Below are 21776 nucleotides of genomic sequence, written 5' to 3'. Positions count from 1 at the left end.
TGCCAGTAGTGCCAATTACAAAAATTAAGCATCTTTGGTGTCAATAGTAGTTGGGCGATTTTTTAAGGTTTCCCGTAAGTACTAAGTACATTTTCTCCATCAATTTTGCTTTTTTCATTTCAATTTTGCTTTTTGCCATCACTGTTGCGTAAAGAAAGCATCTGACAATCACCTTTGCTTAGTTCATAACTTGTTATTTTTATTAGTACCTATTACCGACGTTATTTAAGCATCATTCACGTCAATAATAGTTTGCCGATTTTTTCAGCTCTCTCAAACGAATTAGTAATATTTCTCCATTAATTCTGCCTTTAAGTACATAGCCTTTCAGCTTATTATTTTACTTTAACTAGTAACTAACCAAAATTAATTATCATTGGTGTTAATAATAATAATAATATTGGTGTTTTTTATGTCTACCCCCAATGGATTAGTTCCATTTCTCCATTAATTTTGCTTTTTCAGTATAAAGTTTTTTTTAAAAAAAATTTCAATTACCGTTGATCTTAAATTATTTAAATCATAATTATAAACAAAATAAATACGTGGTCCGCCTATGCTACCAAAATAACGTTGATCATTTAGATAACTTTGCCATCACGAATAAAAAAACAAACGCGAGAGAGCACAATAAAATAAAATAAATGTTTTGTATAAGAGCTATAAGCTAGCAAACTTCATTAATGTTATCTTTAAATTAATCGGCAAAACTGAAAGGTGTATAGTTTACATTAAAACAATGGGTTAAACTATACCAATCAGAAAATTCTATTTTTTAAATGCCGCTGTAGAAATATATAGTGACAGAAATCTTTGTGAAACAATATAGCATGTGTTATTCAAGAGAATTGATACTTGACAAGCTTGGCATACTCGAAATAGAACAGTTGCTAACGTAAAAAAATGCCATGTTTCAACAAGCAATCAGGATCGACATACTTGCGCGAACCATTAATATTCAAATCTGTCTCAAAATAAAGTATTGTTTACGTTTTATGAAATTGAAAGAAAAATGCGTTAAAATTGTATTTACTCGAATGCTGCCAACTGCTCGTCAATTTGAACAATGTTTTTGTTTCATTCTCAGCATGTTTTAGAGAAAGAGAAGATGGAACAGTTGATTCAACCACGATTGTCATATTTATGTCCTTTACCAATTAAGAAGTATTATGTGGTACGTAAAATATTTAAGTTACTGTTCTTTAATTAGTTTAGTTTTAAAGTTTCTGACATTAATTTTAAAATTTCTTAACCACTTACAAAATAAATTTAAAAAATTCAATCTCAATAACAAAGGAATTAAAAACAATTAAAAATTATTTTTTTAAACTACTGTAACAGCTGGTAGACCAAATAAAAAATGCTGCTTTATGAAATTCATTATTTGAAGAGCTTCGTTATATGAAATAATGCCTTTTAGTTAATAACATACGAATGTGCGCAAAATAATAATTAAAAAGAAAAAAAACATGCAAAATAACTTTTGGACTTCTGATTGTACTTCTACAAATTAGGCGTTAATCTTAATGGTTTAAAGGAGTGACCTCAAACGTGCGAAATTAATCAGAGATAACTATTAAGTTACCGAAACACACACAAAAACGTACTTTCTCCGAATTAGCATACATTTTTTTGGGGTGATTAGGATATTTGACCATCGAAAAATGGGGGGGGGGAGCAGCAATCTGGGGCAAATGGTCCCAAAAGTTTAGTCATAATATAGTTAGCACACAACCCTGAATAATAAATAAAATCAAAATATTGAATAAATAATGGATTATAGATAAGATTTATTTACAGATTTCAAAGATTATAACTGGTTTTAAGATAAGTCTTAATTCGCGGTACCCCTTGGCCCTTCCCTGGAACTTAAAGGTATTGTAGAGCACCTTTTGGGAACTGCTGATGTAAAGCAACATGTAAAAATTAATAATGAAGGGATCCACGGTTGTTTTACATGATTAGTATTCTTTTTATAATATTATTTGAATAAATTAATATATTGATCTAGTAACGCATGGAGATATTTTAATGATCATTTATATCATTATATTTAAATTACCATCTAGTATATGTCATTTTCTCAATTTCTTACTTTAATACACTTAAAAATATAACTGGTAGATCAGGAAGTGAGAAAAAAAAAAAGAATACGCAGAAGGCAATTAACCTGAAATACAAAACTCGTTACAGATGTTTTTCGTAGCATAGTTCTATAATTTTCTCTGTAAATATATATATTTTTTTATATTTAACACAAATACATCAAAAAGGAAACTTGACATTGTCTCACAATATGCTCTTCGAATCAATAACATGATCTTGTCTTATCTCTAGTTTAGACTTAGTCGTTTCTCTAGATAACATTAAGGCTCCTCTATTTAGGATTATATACAATTCGAATTCAGGGGCTCTAGATCACATAAGTTCAGACTTGGATAGTTTATTTTATTGTCAGTTTCCATGACTTTTTCAAGTTTTACATTTCTACAAGTTTTGAAGAAATGAAATAATAAAAAATTTCAGACAGTACGTTTATTAGTAATTTTCCGCTGGATCCTTTGAACTTTAAATATTAGTTTATTACAAAATATTATTGAAAAAAAAATACCTCTTGGGCCTTCATGGGTTAGCTGAGTAGTATTTGATTAAAAGTAAGTTTAAAAAGAAATTATTTTCAAAAAAAAAAAAAAGGTACAACTTGATTTCCACGGCGACCGCGATAAATTGCCAAATCATGTAAAAAAAAAAAAAAAAAGCATCGAAAGGAGCCAAACTATGAGTAACCATCTGCACTTGCATTTTTGTGTCCATTTAGGTCAGGGGTCACCAAACTTTTTGATCGTCGACCCCTATATAATTTTTCGAAATCTCCATCGACCCCCTCAAAAGTAATTTTCTGTTAATTAAAATAAAACTCTATTAGATATTGTGTTTGTACACTTATTTTATGATTTTAAACATTTATTAAAGTAATAGAAAATTGTGTAACAGTAGTTTTATGAAAAATATATTAATATTGAAATTTAAATACCTTATTATTAAATAATAAGTAATTATGCATAAGTAGATATAATAAGTAAAGTAACTAAGGTGCTTCTTGATCAATGAGATGGGTGCGCCTGGTGTTTTTTTTTGCAAGGTTCGCTATATTGGGTTCAAAAATGGTCAATTTTGTAATTTTCGAAAAAAAATACAAAGTGTGCTATAGTTTTGTCGCGGGCTGTACTAATCCATATTATTAATGCTTACCATCTTTTTTGTGCATTGATAATTAAAATTGATATCTAAACCAAGCGAATGGTTTTATCGAAACAACAATAAATAATTATCTAAAACTATAAAAGTTTTAATAACACCAAAGCTTTCAAAAGTTTAACACAGCAAATATTCAACACAGTTTTCAAAGATAGCTGAAACTGCATATAATATTTGCATTTGTAACGTCAATGCTCGTCACACGTGACATTTGGACAAGCGCACATATGCATATGACTTATAAACTGCCCTGAGTTCGTGCCACTGCGCGGTGGTACGTAAATACTTGTTTCACCCCTATAAATATACGTTTATTAATTTATGTTTTATAAAGAAACTGATATTGAGTCAAGTATAAAAAAAATTCACAAATTTTACATACTTAATTAGGTATGTGTGACTTGCGTATTGAGAACTGTTTTTTTTCTCGACCCACAATCGACCCTTCCGATTCGGATCGACCCCCATTCGCCCCCCTGTCTCAGATCGACCCCCGCTTTTGTTAAATAGACCCCTGGGGGTCTATATAGACCACTTTGGAGACCTCTGATTTAGGTTTTGCATTAAAACCACGTGATATAGTAATTTATTATTATTTTTTTCCAATTTAAACATAGATAAAAAAAATGTTGACTGTTTTTAAATTAACGAAGAGTGAGGAAGATTCTGTTTCGTTAAAGACAAGCTTTTTGATTTAATATTGAAAGCAGTGGTAAAGATGTGGAAGCCCGAAATTAAATGCGAATAATTCTAGTCAGGCGTCGTTTTAATAGCGGTTGCAGGAAAAATCAAATAGTAGTACCCCCCCCCCCCCCAAAAAAAAAACAGAGTAAGAAAGGAGCATGCGAAATTTTAGCCATAGCTCAATGACCTTATTTAAACAGGTGTTCCTGTATGAAGATTCAAAAGTAGTATGATTCACCTGTTTTTATAGACTCAAAGCTTTCATTTTCAGTTCCTCGATCAAAACCTATAAACGGTTATAAAAAAATAAATGTTTTTGTTCAAGTGAAAATCCTTCATAAATTATATTTAATCCTCCATAAGTATTTCGTGCGATAGTCAAAATAGTTTATAATGTTTTAAGTCCTCCAAAAACACCACAAAATTCGTTTTTAACCCTGAAATATTAAAAAAAAAAAAAAAAAAAGTTTCACCCTTGTGTGCCAGAGTTATTTTATACTTAAGTTTCCAATCATGATTCTCGACCTTAGGCATATATTTATAATTTATTATCAATGATAGTATCTGAATATACTGCAATAAAATACTCGGGATATTAAAAAAAATCTGATCCAATACATACAAAATACTACCTAGTACACCCCAAACTGCGAACGATAAAATTTACACGGAATGAACATTCATTCCATCCTTTTCCCACTCCGTCAAAATATGCATTAACAAAAAACCAGAGCCCAGTAAGTCCCCTGCCTAATTTACTTATCCTCTCGAAAAAGTCGAACACGTGCTATTGTTTACGTGTTAAAACACAGAATCAAACGGGGGAGCAGGAAATACACGGTGCCGAAAGAGAACATTGAAGGTTAAAAGACATTCATTATTCGAAATTATAATGGGCTTCAACCGCCATTTAGTATCGTTTATAAATTGAAGAAAAACGTTCTAAATTGAAATCACGTGATTACGTACACCATGAAAGGAGGATCGCTCAGCTTAAGAAGATATAATTTTAACGACCATGTCATCGTTTATCTATCAAAAATGTATCTCTAGATCAGTGTTCCTTAACCTTTTTGATATAATGGACCCCTTTTTAAAATTTTTAAGAAGTCACGGACCACCTTCCTGTGAAAAAAATAATTGCAAAAAAACATCAATTATTAGAAAACATTTAATTTTATTATTTTAATAGTATATAAAATTTTTAAAATTAAAATTTTTAATGTGAAGGTTGCTGCTGCTTTTCCTTAATTAATAAATTTAATTGGGGGATGGTTTTCGACAAAGCAACGTGTATATCATGTTCAACATTCAATCGATTTCGATGTTATATTTTTATTGTCACAAGTGTGGAAAATCCCGCTTCGCAAAGATACACTGTAGCAAACGGAATTATAGTTGCCATAGTTCGCTTTACAAGCAATGGGTAGGCTTCCAAACGTTTTAAAAATTAGGAGTAGTCAGCGGACCGACAAAATATAACTTATGGACCCCTTAGGGCAATGTTTCCCAAAGTGTGGTACGCGTAACCCCAGGGGTACGGGAACAGTTTAGCGGGGGTACGCGTTCTTATGCGAAATATTTGCTACAAACGAAAATTTCAAAAAATTTTACTTGAAAACAAAGCTAGCCAAGAAAACTTACGATTAATTATTTTTCCAATGGGTATTTTTGCAGAGTAAACAGTTAATAATTAGTGCTGTCAACAGTCAGCTGTGATTTTTAACTTTTGTGCAATTTTTTTATAGTAAAAAATACATTCATTTTTTATTAGTGGTACGCAGCGTTGCGAAAAATTTAGAAAGGGTACCCAAAAGTCATAAGTTTGGGAAACACTGCCTTAGGGGTTCATGAACCACAGGTTAAGAAACCCTGCTCTAGATAGAGTGAAATTAACGTCTTATATACTAGTGAAGTGGTATTTAATATTTATAGTGATAGTTACGCCACAATTGCGATAACGATCCAGAAGGGGTTAAAGGAAAATTCTAGGGGTTTTTACAAAGAAGTTGGAAAAAAAAAACCAAAAAAAAAAAAAAAAAAAAACCCGAGAATTAGAATTCGAAACATCCAATGGCTTTGTAGAGGCGAGAGAATCAAAATTGAGATGTTTACATGGAAAAAAATTACGAGTAATTGCTGAGTTTTAATTTTATTCAAAACGTAATTTAAAACTCCAAGAGAAAATTAAAACCGGCAGCAAATACGCTAAAATAGTTCTAGATAGAAAAAAAAAATCTGATATGAAAATTATAAACAGACCTTATCAGTCCACAACAATTTTTTTTGTATTTATATGTTTACGGATAAGACAGTAATTCTGAGGGAAATGATCTTTCGTCTGCGTTGTTATATTATGGATAGATTATACAAGTTGATTATAAAGTAGCTTTTAAACCCTTTGACAAGTATTTCGCTCAAGAAAATGGAATAGAAATTAGTATACAGGTATTATTAGGGATACACTCCAGAATCGTGTTAAAAAAATTATCTATTTCTTGCGGTTACGGAAATGGAATTTCAAAATTTTCCAATGACAAATAACGCGGAAAAATATTTCGAATAAACGCGATCCTCACAGTAAAAAGCTTAAAATAGAGTTAAAACCACAGTTTTTGAATAACAACGCTAGCGGTTGGAAGGGATTATATACATATATAAAGAACAGAGAATTTTATAAATTTTCCACGTCTGATTTAGTTCTACTGAGCGCGCTTCGACGATAACGGAAAAAAAGCGCAGTGCTTTGTAGGCTGCATCTTGTTCTCTTTATCTCCGTCAAGCGTCGCTGCTATTCATACTAAAATATCGTTTCAACTACATTGAAATGCTTTACTGCGAAGACGCTTTTCGATAAAGTAGGTGATGATAGTTAAAAATTTCGTACGTCAGAGAGATCATATATTGGCAAAATCATTATATAATCACTAATATTTGTTCAATATAGGTTTCAATGCAATTTTTTAAAATCATAAAAAAATATACAAAAATGAAATTATAAAACACACCAAAGGTACTTAAAGAAAGAAAAGTGCACAACTTATATTTCTAACATTCTTATTGCATAAGAATGTTCAGACCTGAATTTAACGGCTCTTCACATTTGGTATACCAACGAGATAAGGTTTTATGAACCTCATAACATTTTGGTATTCCTACTTGTGCAACGAAAAACAAATTCAGTAGGCGAAATGCGGTCGATATTTTAACAAGAATTAAAATGTTATAGTTGAATCTAAATTATTTCTCATACCCTGTGTTTTGAAACACTACAGGGTACAAAAATCTGAACAATTACAAAAATTATTATATTACTTTTTTGTCTTTACAGAATACTTTTAATGTAAAATGTGTTAATTAAAATGATTTCCCGAAATACGAACTTTTGCAGAAGTTATAGGGACCAATACAGAGTTACATATAGTACATTCAAATTTTTAAACTTAAATTATTTTCCAAAAAGTTCGTTCCATCGTGGTCTCAGAAACTAAAAATCTAAAATTTATTTCGATTTTCTAAGATGTTTGATAATTGAATTACTTTCAGTGTAGCAAATTATTTTTTATTGTCACAGCTTTATATCACATCTTTTTTAAGCTTCTCAAGTTAGTTTTTTTGATGGTGTCCTGGTCTCATGAACAATGAAATTTTTTCAGGTAATTTTTAATTGCCAGATAAAAATAATCACTTTAATTTATAGGAGAGGAAAATAGCTAAACATGAAAAGAAAAGTGAAGCTAGCCCAAAGTTAGGCATTTGGAGTCAGTTGAAAATTGAGACATCTTTACCAGGTTACAACTGGCAAAGTGACGAAAGTAAAGATCAGAAGCTCCCCATGCATCAAAGTGTTTACTTCTTCCACTCTGAAGATTCTAGACAACGGAAATCAGAACTAGATGCATTCTACAAATTATATGTGCCAGAAATCCATGTGGAAAAAAGGTTCAAGTTACTTCTTACAGATGAAACTATTAAGTATTACAACATAATGGAACTTATGGGGTTATACAATACTTTTGATATACCATCCTCTGATCAGAACCAGATGTATAATTTAAATTGGGAAATAATGAAACAATCTGCTAAGAGAAGCCTTGAAAAGAAAGAAGAAAACGACTCGTTACTGCCCAATTTTTTGCCCACATTTCGACCATTTAAATTTTTTGACAATCCGATGAGGTCTCTGTCTTTGTATGAATGTGAAAACCTAAGTGATAAATCTTTTTTAAAAATAGGTATTGGTGACTGTACATCAAATTGGCTTCGTTTGATGTCTTGGTGGAAAGATGTCAATGATCATTTACCTATTTCCGAATTATGTGTTTATCAACAACTGAAGGCAGCAAAAGATCATCCTGATTTATACAATGAAGACGAATTAGCTGAAAGCATTGAAATACTTGAAGATTTGCTAGAAAGTCTAGGTATGTCACATGGCATAGCAGAACTGTCAGCTCTCCATCATTATATACAGTTTGACATGTACATTCCTGATAGTGGCACATGGCTCCCAACTTGTAAGCATGATACTTTATTTAGTAACATTGCTGATGACGCAAAACTGGTGGCTTTTATGTCAGCATGTGGCTATCAAAGCATACAGATAACGTTCGATGTTATGACAGTCCTCGATAAGACTAAGGAAAGTGATTTGATTAAAGAGACGGAAATGGTATTCAAAACATGTATCAAGCATTTTTATTACGACGTCATTCAGTCTTTACAAATTGCAGTAAGTTACAGCGACTTTGTCCCTCCAACATTAGGAAAGATAAATGACAATTTCCGACAACTATTCAGAGAAATGAGAACGATTGGGCATCAAGAAGAGTTCATCAAGTATCCGCTGCAAATTTCCACTAATATCTTAATACGGAAGGTGTGCATGTTGGGCGATATAATAACCAACAGCCAGCATATTAAGAGTTTTTTTGGTGATGCTAACACTATGCAAATAGCACAGTTCATTTTAAAATTCATTACTGCAGTAACTCAAAATGCAATGTTAATTGTTTACAAAGTGTTTCAAAAAGATTTCATTACTAATGATTTGCTACTTGAGATTTGTAACAAAGATTCTAACATACCTTGTGCATATTTGTTTGATATTAATTGCATTAAAGTTGCTTATTGTATATTAGTTACATATAAATTTATGTACAAGAGAAGCACTTTTCCAGAAAACTGTTTTAATTTGGCATCAGATTATAGATGGCAAGATTTTCGAACATTTCTTGATGAAATGGGAATTTTTTCTGATCAGGGAATCACACGAGTACAAAGCACATTTCAGGACGCCACTTTAAAGCTACAAACGATCAAAAACAAAATGTGTTGTGAGCTGATGGAAGAACTGAAAGACATTACTTTTTTAGCAAAATGTTCTAACGAAATTTTACAAGCTGCAAAATATTTTTAATACTTCTTCAGTAAGTTCCGCGTCTCAGAATATCTGAATAATTACATTATTTGTTTTAAAGAAAATTTAGGCTCTGATAAAAAAATAAAAAAAATGAATATGATTATACTAGCACATTTGAAATGTGTAACTATTAAGAAGTTTCTAATATAATGATCTTTATTTTCCTATTCTATTTACATATCAAGAACAGAATTTTAGTAAAACGAAAGAAGTATTTTTGATGGCGCAATGTATAAATTAACCCTCGTCATTCTTACAATTAACAAGTTCAGCAAAGTAATCACTTTTAGAAAATGAATTACAAGTTCAATAAAATAAATTTAAAAAATGAATTGTAATTCTAAAGAAGAGATTAACATTATAGACTAAGACAGGACATGCTCCGTAACACTTTTGGACTTGCTCTTGGGAAAAGAAATTTCTGGCCGTAGTATTTTTGCACTAGAGTATGTGATCAAACTTACTCTATTGGTGCCACTATATCAGTTAACTAAATATATAATTATAATAATATGAGTAAACCTTTTTTTCCTACTGAAGTTCCGATAATTTTAACTTTTCCTGGTTGCTCTCTAGCATAACAAACCAGTTTTTTATGTATTTCAACAAGCCAACATTCAGATGCGAGTGGATTTACCAGATGTCAAAGGCTTACATTTTTGATTAAAAGGCATTCATAGTATAATAACTGAAAATAAATGAGCAATTTAATAATAATTTCTCAGAGTGAACTTTTTAAATATTAACAAGCAATTTTCCACATGAACTATTTATATAATTTTGAATGATTTCTTGTATTTCAATACTGTAAATAAAGTAACATTTATGTGCATTCTAATAAGTAAAAAAATGCATGTAGTATTTTTAAATTTATTTTTGCGTGTGAGTTATTCATTAAAAAAATTGTATTTACAAACAGGAGTGTAGTGTTACCCAAGTGAGTGTGTTATGTAGAGTTCATAATAATTCGATAAAGCAATGTGTTACTGTAAAAAATTATTAGTTCTACTATTGTTATAGTAATTTCCAGCTATTCAAAGGGAAAAAAATTATGGTTGCTCTTTCCCATTGCTACTTTACACCTATTTGCAAATTATTTCCCAATTTAAAAAAAATATGCAATGAGGAGTAAACTCACTCATCACACTTACTTTTTCAGTAAGAGAAGCATATTCTTCAAAATATGCTACCAATTCACATTAATTATAAGTTTTGGTTTAAAAGAAATAGTGTTGAAAGAAAGTATCAATACTCAGCACTAACACAAACATATTGATACTTGGTACTTTATAGTATTGTGAATAATTTTTTTTTTATAAATATTTAAGCGTATCGTTACTGATTATAATATAAATCAATATCGATTTATATTTTAGTAAGTTCTATTTTACAGTGTTAATAATTATACAACAGATTGTAAAAGCAACAGTTCAAACAAAACATCTCCTAAGAAAATTGGATTTAGCTTATTGTGGTTAGGTTAAACTTAAATTTAAGTATTTACCTGTAAGAAAAATTTATGTAAGAACTATATTCAACTTGTGGAAAATAAGAATATAAAATTTCCTTAGTAATAATGTCTAATTTGTTTCTAAACACAATTTTAACTACAAGTCAACTAGTCATATTCGGCTTCCTATTTTGTGCTTGTTCCTGCCACATAAATTATCAAGAACGAAAGTAACAAATGTAAATGCTCTTTGAAAGATAATATACTATTAGTATAATTTAAAAAAAATGTCAGAATAAAATTTTTTTAATGCTATTGAATGAAAGCATTAATATCAGTCCATACTATTCAATGAAGAAACATTAGCATTTCAATAACATTAGTACTTTTTTTAATGTTATCAAGCATTGACTGATTTCTTTAAGTATATGCTTATAAATTAAAAATGCTGAAATATAATATTAAAATATATTTTCAAATATGATGGGAAAAAACAATTACCGTTTACAGTACATTGTAGTAAAACTAATCATTGACATGTATGAAGTATATCAAAAGGCTTCATTCTCATGATAAACTATAAATAACTGAAATTAGCACGATAACTATATGTTAGAAAAATGTTATTAAAAATAGCTCATAATATTGAAATAGACACTTTTATTAAATTTAAATACACTTATGCAATGAAACAAATCTGGTAACATTCATAATTACAAAATTTACATTATTTTTAAATGTCAATCTCTGTTTTAACACATCAAAGTAGTAGAATAAGATGATTTCATGTTTAAATATCTTACTGGTATAAAAATTATAGCAGATATGTGGTATAAGCAAAAAAAGAAATGATCAAAGATATTCACAAAAAACAGCTCTCTATAAATTAAATGTAAAATACGCCTACATACTACAAAAGGAAACAAAAAAGAAAAATGTATAAATATGGAACATTTTTTAAAAGTTTTATAAATAAAATCTCTTAAATTGATATTTAAAAATTTTCAATCAGCAGAAAAAAAGGTTAATTCAACGATAAACAAACTTATTTTTAAAATAAGAAATAAAAATTATTTCATGTTTGCATTTGCTTATTACAAAATATAAATAATTAATTTTAAAAATATTTTTTAGAAGCATACATCATTTAAGAGAAAAAATTTGAGTAAAGTTTTTCTTTTTCGAATGATTTTACTGGCTTAAAATATCTAATCTCTTATAATTTTAATCTCAAACTTTAACAGGAAGAATTTAAGTACATAATTTTTCATTTTGTGTAACAATATAATTATACTTTGGCTTAAATTAGGTAATAGATAAATTATTTAATTTACATAACAGTAATGCTTACAATTAAAAATACAGCATAGCATAAAATAGCTAAGTGGACATTTTTATTAAAAATTAGAAAACAATCTACATTATATATAGATATAGTTTCTTTCTTTTACATAATTTTTTTGTAACTCAAATTTTAGATAAATAAGAATTAAATATCTAATGATAAATCTTAGCAATTGCATGCCACATAATCTAACATTATAGTTAATCATTATCAATTAACAATGCAGAAAAAAAAATAATGAAAAATATTGAAATAAATAAGTTGGACCCATAATTTAGTCTGGCAGAAGTTTGATTAACAATGAAAAATTACAGAAATTATTTTCTATTTATCACACAATATGCAAGAGCAATTCTATTTACATTTTTTTACTTCTTTTTTTTTGAAAAGCGTGCAGTTTATTCCAAAGAAAAGTTTTGAGTATAATCATATTCAATAGTTGGAATGACTGCTTGCATAAATTTCAAGAAAATGATTATATACATGTGCACACCAAGTTCTCCACCACCCTCGGTGACAGTGTGAATAATTTTCTTCATCACCTCAGCATGTCTGAATAAAAATAATAAATAAATAAATTTTTCAGAACAATAAACATCACACATAAGTATGTAAAGTATTTCATGTAATCAAATAATAAAGTCTTACAGAATTGCTTTCTAAGCTAATTATAAAGTGTAGCAGAATTTTTTTTATACAAATATTTAAAAGCTATAGTATTTTTATTGTTCATGAAAAACTATTACCTTTATATATTTGCAACTAATTTATTTTAAATAGAAACCACAGTTTTAGTAGGTCATAGGTTGGTAGCATAAATATATTATTGGAAAACATTTTAAATTGTGACACTTATAAATCCAAAATGCACAAAAATATAATGTAATAAGATGAATTTAATTTAAGGCTTAAAATTAGGAGAGAATATCTTGCTCAGAAAGAATCGACAAAACGCATAGTTTAACAATAATATTCCATAATAAAAATTAGCAGTGGTACATTCTTTTAAAAATTTATTTGTATTAATAGTAAAAATTAGTTTAATAATTTAGTTTAATAATTAGTTTAATAAAATTGTTTAGTTATCACCAGAGTTGGCTAGTTCAAACCAAAATTTTTTTTTTTAATAATATTTTTAAAGTTCAATTTTTATTATTTATATAAATAGTTTTAACTTGAAAACTAAATGAAAAAATATTAAATTTTTCCACTTTTATGTTTAAATGCTAATAGCAGTATGATTTTTTTTTTTTTAAATAGACACAAATATATGATTTTTAAATGTTTAGATTTCCTGCAAAAATATGGATAAAAATAAATTAATGCGAGCAATATGTTCTAAAAATGCTTAATATAAAATAAAGCATCATCAAATCCATTTTCTAATTGCCTTTAAAATTAGTTGAATAATTTAATTGTTGAAAAAGTTAAAATAAAAAGTAAGAAAAACTTTTTTGTATCTTGTTAAAGATTCAGACTTGTCTAATTTTTATACTTTTCGCAGTTCTTTCTATTATCAGTGTAAACAAATTTGTATTGTACCCATTATGATTTGGTTCATTTTTGTAATATTTTCAAAATGCACTTTTTTGTATTAAAAAAGAATTCTAACAAAAGATATTCAGAATTCACTTATGATATTTTCATTGTAATGCTGCATTATGTTAATAAGCAAATTGCAGGTCTTGAAGTGGGCTATAAAAAATTTAGAACACTTATTGGAACAGTATACATAAACCAGACTATTTTTAAAAAGAGCAATTAAAAAATTATAATTTGATCTACTTAAGTACAATAACGGCAAATTTTATCACAAAAAATAATAAAATGTATCATTTTTAATTCCCGACTTAATTTATTCTGAAATTAAAAAGTTTTAACATTTTTCCCCTAGTAAAATGCTATTAATGGAGCATTGAGCAAACTCATAACAGTTTGAGATCAATATTTAGGACATATTAATGATACTATTGCATTAAAAAAGTAATTAGCATTAAATAGTTAATATTCTTTCATACTAATATACCTTAAAATTTATAACCGAGTTCATAATTTCTTTAATGAAATAATTTTAAGTGGGGTTTCAATAATTTAAAAAAGAAAACACAGTGAAGATGAGTCTTAGCATTTGTGTTTAAAAGTAATTTTTTGTGTGATCCATTAATTGAAATAAAAAGATTTTCGATGGAAATTCCAAGATTTTTTTGATTATTCAAGCCGATTATTTTAAGAAGTGCATTAGTATTCATTGAAAATTAGACGTTCTGAACACACACAAATCAGAAATATATGGACAAAAAACTAAAGAACAAATAAGGATAAAATATTTTTTAACAGAAAAATCAAAAATTTCAGGACAACTACGAATTCTGATATTAGTAAATTTAAAGCTCGTATCTTAAAATGTAAGAAAAAAAGTAATTTATACTTTATTTACTATTAAAATTTCAGGACAACTACGAATTCTGATATTAGTAAACTTAAAGCTCTTATCTTAAAATGTAAGAAAAAAAAGTAATATATAATTTATTTATTATTAAACTATCAGTCAAAAATTTACTTTTAATGTTTATATGTAATCCATGTCATTTTTATACATTTTCATCATTCCCTTATTTTCAAGTACTTTTTTAATTACTTGAAAGTCTATATATAAAACATAGATGATAAATTGCATTAAATATATTAACATTTTTGATGATTCTACGGATTAGTAACAAACAAGAAATGTATATTTCAATAAACTTAATTAATATTATGAGTTGTATACAACAAAGTAATAATATTAATTAAATAATATTGAGGTATAGCATTTTTATATTACAGACAAGCAGGGATCACTTTTTATATTACTATGGTAAAATAAATTTTAAATAGTTCATGAAAAAAGGAATTGTAAAGTAATATATTCCAGAAACAAAGGTGGATAGTTTTGAATTGTCTATTGAAAATATTAATTAATAGTTAAAAGGAATTGTTAAATATTCTGAAATACTTTAGAACAGTTTAGTTAATTTCAATTAATGGCTTATATATATGTGTGCGTGTGAGAGTCTGTATAAAATATTATTCAACATAATGCTTTGAAAAAAGGAAAAGGTTTAAATCTAAAAAACCTGGTTTAACTAAATAAATTTTTTTTGTTTTTCAACTCTATTTACCACGCATAATTAAAAATGCATGTTTTAAGCCTTCATACTGAATTAGGTACACGGAAACCTTAGGGAAATCTTTCAGTAATCAATCTTAGATTTCCCACCAAGGATTGTCACTATTTTAGACTTAGATTTTAAATATATTATTTAAATATCATAATTCTGTACAAGCAATTTAAAGTAACAATAGAAATTTATGTCAAAAAAATCTATTTCCAATAATAATAAAAACATTACAGAACAAAACAGAAGGCTTTAGTACTATGCAAAAAACATAAAAAACCAACAGGATTCGAGCTATCTTCATGTAACTTCTAGAAAAACAAAATTTCACCAAATAATCATTTGTGTAACCTCATACTAGGTCTACTGGAAAGTTCAATCTGATAATTTTGTTTCAAGTTTGAATTTAATATGCATGCACATTTTTTTAAAAACCATGCCGGGATAGCCTGGTTGGTAGGGTACTGGACCCATGTCCAAGAGATACTGATCCTCTGGGGATACTGATCCAGGAGTTTCCTTGTCTTCTGGAGTGGTTCATAATTACAAGGCTACGGAGTTGATCATTAGTAGTCGTCAACCCAACACTGGGTCGGTTGTTCAACGACGGGGAAAAAAAAAACACGCATGACAATATTTTTTATAATTGAATTTATACACATGTGCCCTTTGAAATTAAGTATAATAAAGACATCTCATGTTATTACTAAGTTGGAAGCGATTGCAAAAGCAAGGTTTTTGATGAAGTTTATTTAAAACACTGTATGTTATATGAATTCTAATAAGGTAGAGTCCTATGGGCACCAGTAGTAGAGGCAACAAAGGAAATTATATAGTATATTGTAAATATATTAAAAACTGCAATATTTTTTCCTCTTCATAAATGGACTTAAAACATAAAAAGGAATGAAAATAAACAGTACCTGCAAGGATGAACTGATGCTCTGGGGGGACCAGGTAGATGAGGATGACTTTCCATGGTAACAGTTTTCTTTGCATGGTCTTGACTAATGTCTTCGTACATTTCTTCAATTGTCAAGGGTTTCCGATTCTACAGAATAACTTTGATTAGTATGTTTAAAAGCATTCCACCTATAATCTCAATAAACAACTTTAACAAAGTAATATGCAGTCAAGCTCATTTATTGTGACTGTTGAAATGAAATCACAGATTTAATAAAGAAAGTATCTGATTTATTTTGAAGTAGAATTGAAATTGTAAAAACGTTATTTTGAGCAAAAGTTCTTTTGCTCAAAAATCATGTGTGGATAAGCAATTATGATTTACAGAGTGTTTCAATTGTTGTGCAATGAATTATGGGGTTATAGCACAGCAAAGAAACAAAAAAGAGAAATTGTGAATTGTCATTGCAATGACTAACAGAAGATGCTGTTATGTATATACAAACCATCAAATAGATTCTTTCATTTGCTGCTTTAATTACTCATGTGTGTTCTTTTTTATAATTAAATATTAAAGAATTGTAAGTTTTTAATGTAGCATTAATTTTATCAACATAGATTCAAAGGAAAAAAAACCGGTGTTCATATTCAATTGGAAAATGGCATGAAAATGCTTTATAGTGGTTGAAATTAATTTTATATATCTAATATATATATCTAAAACATGGAGACAAGGTTTTAGTAAAATTGTTTCATTCACGCTAAATCCTATGTTGCCATTCCTGATTCGATAGAGTAATTCTCTCAGTCACTTTGCTCTAAATATAAAGAAGTTTCACTGAGTATCCAGAAGACTAGAACCTCCAGCTCTGAGTTTTTTTTCTTAAATAAAACTTTAAATAAAAATATTTCTGAAAATTACTTTACAAGTACGTTAAAAAATGTTTTTATTATTTTCAAACTATTCCAAAAATAAAATTTACCTTAATCAAAATTTTAAGTAAGTTTTACTTTGTTTAATTTTTTTTTTATACAGAAAATACATAGATTTAAGTATAAAATACAATTCAAATATATTCTAACGACTTGTGATTTATTCAGTTTTAATAAAAAGGAATGAATAGCAATCATGGATGAAAAATTAAAAGGAAGAATGGAAAATAATAAAAAGAAAAGAATAATCATGCAAAATAAGCTTTTTAACACAGTGAAATAAATTTTAACTTTTATTGAGCACCTGGATAGTAATACTTTATTTTCATGCTTACAAACAGCAATTTTGATTAAACCTTCATGTTTTAACAACTGTTCAGTTATAGCTAGATAAAAATAATTTAAAGTGGTAAAGACTTTTCAAAAACTTTTTCTGTTAACAAATCAAAATAATTGATAATAGTTGGTCAATTTTCTGAAAGAAGTTAATTTACCAAAGTGAGATTTTTTTTAGGTTGTCCTGAAGGAATTTTTTAAAAATCTAATTTAATTATACATTAGATTTTGTAAAGTTTACAGAGATGAAAATTTTCAAAACAATAAACGTTTTTCAACAGTATTCTCTTGACACGCTTTATAAAGCCAGTCAAAATTGATTATTTTATTCTCTTTTGTTAGTAAAATTAGTGTGCAAGTGTTTTCTAAGTGAATGCAAACCACGCACATTAAATAGACAAAATTTTATAAATCAAAACTAAGAAGTTCTCAAATATTTAAAGAATTTTACAAAATCTACAAAAAAATTTAATCTATTTCACTTAAAAAAAAAACTATTTCCTGACACACTACTTTCCTTGACTTTGTCAGGTATTTCAAATTGGAAGACGCACTGGATTTCAGTGATATAGCTGATGGTCAGTTACAAATATCAACCTTTAAAGGAATCAAAAGTATCCTCCTTACTAAATGGTCATGTTGGATGCTAAATATATTTAATAAAGTTTTCTTGTCATTATTTTAGAACGACACACACAGTTGACACACATCATAAAATTACAAATAATCTACTTAACAGTTACATATAGATTTTTTAAAAAAATTCTTTGGAATAATTATTATATTAAATACATTCATGAAATTGGTATGATAAAAGAAAATGTTTTCCCATTTGTTTAAAATCTAAAATTAATTTAGCAGATAAAAGTTAGAAGTTTTTATGGGAAACTACATAACAAATGTTTTGCTTTATAACTTTAAATACTAACCTCATCATAACCAAAGAGCCATAACCTGGGTGTTTGATAGTACTTGTCATATGTAATATTTAAATCATAGGTGCGTGTTGGCACTATTCCAGCTTCATTACTTGCTGCATTGTTAGTATCAGTTTCAGGATTTGTAGCAGTCGCCAAGTCCAATGTAGCCTAATTTAAAAAACAATATATATATATATTTATACATTAGATTTAGAAATGTTTCATAAACAAAAGTTATTTAGTTGAAATTTCCTAAATCTTAGTCATACAATATAGACCATCTATTACCAAGAACTTCTTTATTAGTAAAGTCAAGATGGCGTCAACGATGAATTAATCAGATTCAAAGTTAAGTACTTAGGTCAAGAGTAGGTAAGATATGGAAATAGGTTAAAATTTGTCATGCTTCATTAATGATTATGCAAATACTCACAAAGCCACAAACGAATGTTCTAAAAAAACATGCTATAAAGATTAAAAAAAAAAAAAACGTAACATTAAATATATTTTAATACGATGTTTAAATTATGGAAAAATATATTTATGGCATGTATATGACTGCCAACATGGATAGGAAAAAATCCAGAAGATTTTACGAAATAATATAAATTTCATGAAAATTGTTGCATAATGTACTAAATATTTTACACATAGGGAGTTTTTATAGTCATCAAAATAGAAAAAACTGCAATATTTTCCAGTTATAATTGACATTAAATGAACTTTAAATGTTATGTATTATGTTTACTGATAATTTTGAATAGTAATAGGCATTTAATTTACAGGGCTTCCACTCAATTTCAGAAAAAAAATTCCCCGACTATTCCAGGTGTATCAGGTAAATTTCAATGAAAATCCATACCATATTTATTTACACCACGGAATTTTTCATCAGAAAACTTTTGATTCTTTTATTTGTAATGCTAAGTATTAGATTTTCTGTGTAAAATAAATATCATAAAATGAGGATGAAAACATTTCAGTTTTACTTAAATGTGAAATTTTAACAATAAATAATTGTAATAGATTATTGTAATTAATAGATTATTGTAATTAATAGATTATTGTAATTAATTATTTAAGTTGAATCTCAAACTGATGACAGACAATTTTAAGACTGGTTATTTTTCAGGTATAATGTAGGAATTTTCCAGGTTTTTGTAAGAAAATTGCAACTTCCTCTGACTTTTGGAGTTAAAATAAAATTCCCCGACAATTCTAGGATTTCCCTGTTCAAAAAACAAGTTAAAACAAACATTTTGTTAAAATAATAGTCAATTTTTTAAAAATGTTTTTTAAAGTTTGAGAAATCAATTAAATGAATCAATTAAAGTTGAGAAATCAATTAATTAGAGATCATAATAATTCAAATTTTGTAGTATACCTTTAGATACAAAACAATAAATTAAAAAAAAAAAATTATCCACAAACCTTATCATTGTTTTCAATCATTCCACCTTGCATGAAATCATCCATATCCAGAGCTTCTTCATCATCATCTTCATCCTCATCACTATCAGCATCAGCAACAACTTTATTCATTAGATTTGGAGCAGTTACCTTAACACCAAGGAATAAAGTATGCTCAAAATGTTTTTAAATCAACATATCTTTAATAAATTATTTGAAGATGGAAATTTCAAAAACTAATTTCTTACATTAGGTTGAACAGTCATCTCTTGAACTTGATCTGCAAGCGCAGCAGCAGAGCTATCTGCAAGAAATAATGATACACATATAAATATTAATTAAATTATAGGATCAAAAATAAAAAGAAACAAATAAATGCCCTAGAAAGAGTAACAGTTTAACCGTAACTTATACATTAGAAGGGAAGCCAAAGATTATAGAAACTAATTTATCAATTATATATAAAGTGGACTTTATATTAAAGGAATTGATTTTCATGACAATGGATATAAAACTCATATATATTTGCTAAATAAAGGATTTCATTGATAGATTATGTAAAAACTATTAAATAATGAAATTTTTTTATGATTTTCAAGTAATTACCAGAGTAGTGATGAGTATCAACCCAGCCTCCATCTTCATCTTCAGTTTCAAGAAGTTCTTCATGATGCTCAGCTAATTCTATTTCTTTACATCGTTTATAGCAAGGAACTGAAGTACAGGAAAAAAAAAAAGAAAAGATGAAATAATCAATAATATTTATAGTCAAATGCATATTTTAATACAAGCAAATATTTTTCAGTTTTATATCATGAATATAAAATTATCTAAAGCACTATAAAACTATATCTATCAATATAAAACAATCTAAAATCAAAATCACAGAAAAAAAGTAAAAAAATAGTATTTAATGTTATAGCATAGTAATGCATACATTTAATGAAACACATATTTTAATACACACAGATAAGCATTTTTCAGTTTTACATTATATAAAACTATCTAAATGTTTATAAAGCTATTTCTAACAAAATAAAACTAACTAAAGCACTATAAAACCATTACTATCAATATCTATATACAAATTTAAGTATTACAGAAAACACAGAAAAAATTCAAAATAAGGAATAACATTTCCTGTCAATTACATATTTCAATGCACACATTTTTCAGTTTTATAAAATCAATATAAAACTATCTGCATTAATATAAAACTATTTAAAGCTCTGAAAAAATTATGAAATAAGAAATAACACATTTAATGTCAATTGCAAATCTTGATGTATAAATTAACAGAAATTTTTCATTTTTAAATTATTAATATTAAAGTAAATAGAAAAAATAAATTTAGATGTGAAATAACATCTATAAATAGAATTATATAACTACCTTAAGCAATTTGAGAGATCATTTACAAATATAGACAGAAGAGTATACTAAATTACTCACAACATATTTTCCCCATTAAAATAATTTAATATAAAAATGTACAGTGTTTGAAATGCGAATATCTTTTTACTCATTAGCTTAATTGTGAAAAAGGTTGTTTCTTTATGTATAAGCTTTTTCTTCTGTAGTTTAGTTTGATAATAAAACTGATTAATTTTTGTAAACAAAATTGTTTTGATGACTGACAAAATTTTTTAACTTAGATTGAGACTAACTTTCTTGAGACTCACATACAATTCTTAACATTACAAAATTTTCAAATAAAACTACTGCAAAATAAAATGCCTAAAATTTAATTAAAAAACTGGCATTGATAGGACATACTAAAGTAGTGTTACATACAAATAAAAATTATAAATTACTTAATGTAACACCATATAATGATAAAAATAAATTGAAAAGTTAAAATACAACAGTAAGTAGACAGTGTTAGTCATAAATTAACAAAGGTAATTAAAGGTTTACCATACCTTAAAATGGGTCTTAATGAGAAAAGGAAGAAAGA

The 21776-nt window shown here is 27.5% G+C and overlaps 2 protein-coding genes across 2 annotated transcripts in view; one reads left to right on the top strand and one right to left on the bottom strand.

Moving 5' to 3' along the window:
- The first annotated feature begins 972 nt into the window (after positions 1–972).
- LOC139425330 (uncharacterized) lies at positions 973–10505 on the top strand. Its single transcript, XM_071179331.2, has 2 exons — positions 973–1174; positions 7643–10505. Exons 1-2 carry the CDS (start codon positions 1067–1069, stop codon positions 9359–9361), a joined length of 1827 nt encoding a protein of 608 aa, XP_071035432.2. The 5' UTR covers positions 973–1066; the 3' UTR covers positions 9362–10505.
- Positions 10506–11459: 954 nt separating this feature from the next.
- The window catches only part of Atg3 (Autophagy-related protein 3), a 16926-nt gene continuing 6609 nt past the window's right edge, over positions 11460–21776 (bottom strand). Inside the window, exons 4-9 of the mRNA XM_016052953.5 lie at positions 20426–20533; positions 20068–20123; positions 19841–19969; positions 18419–18577; positions 16241–16368; positions 11460–12711 (exon numbers count right to left, since the gene is read on the bottom strand). Coding sequence (XP_015908439.1) covers positions 12558–12711; positions 16241–16368; positions 18419–18577; positions 19841–19969; positions 20068–20123; positions 20426–20533 — 734 coding nt within the window. The 3' untranslated portion in view covers positions 11460–12557. The remainder of the gene's footprint in view (positions 12712–16240; positions 16369–18418; positions 18578–19840; positions 19970–20067; positions 20124–20425; positions 20534–21776) is intronic.

The sequence above is a fragment of the Parasteatoda tepidariorum genome, chromosome 3 (genome assembly GCF_982258835.1).
Source record: "Parasteatoda tepidariorum strain Cologne lab strain chromosome 3, Ptep-v5.0, whole genome shotgun sequence".
Lineage (NCBI taxonomy): Eukaryota > Metazoa > Arthropoda > Arachnida > Araneae > Theridiidae > Parasteatoda > Parasteatoda tepidariorum.
The sequence above is the reverse complement of the archived record's forward strand: the minus strand, read 5'-3'. Positions and strand labels throughout refer to the sequence as shown.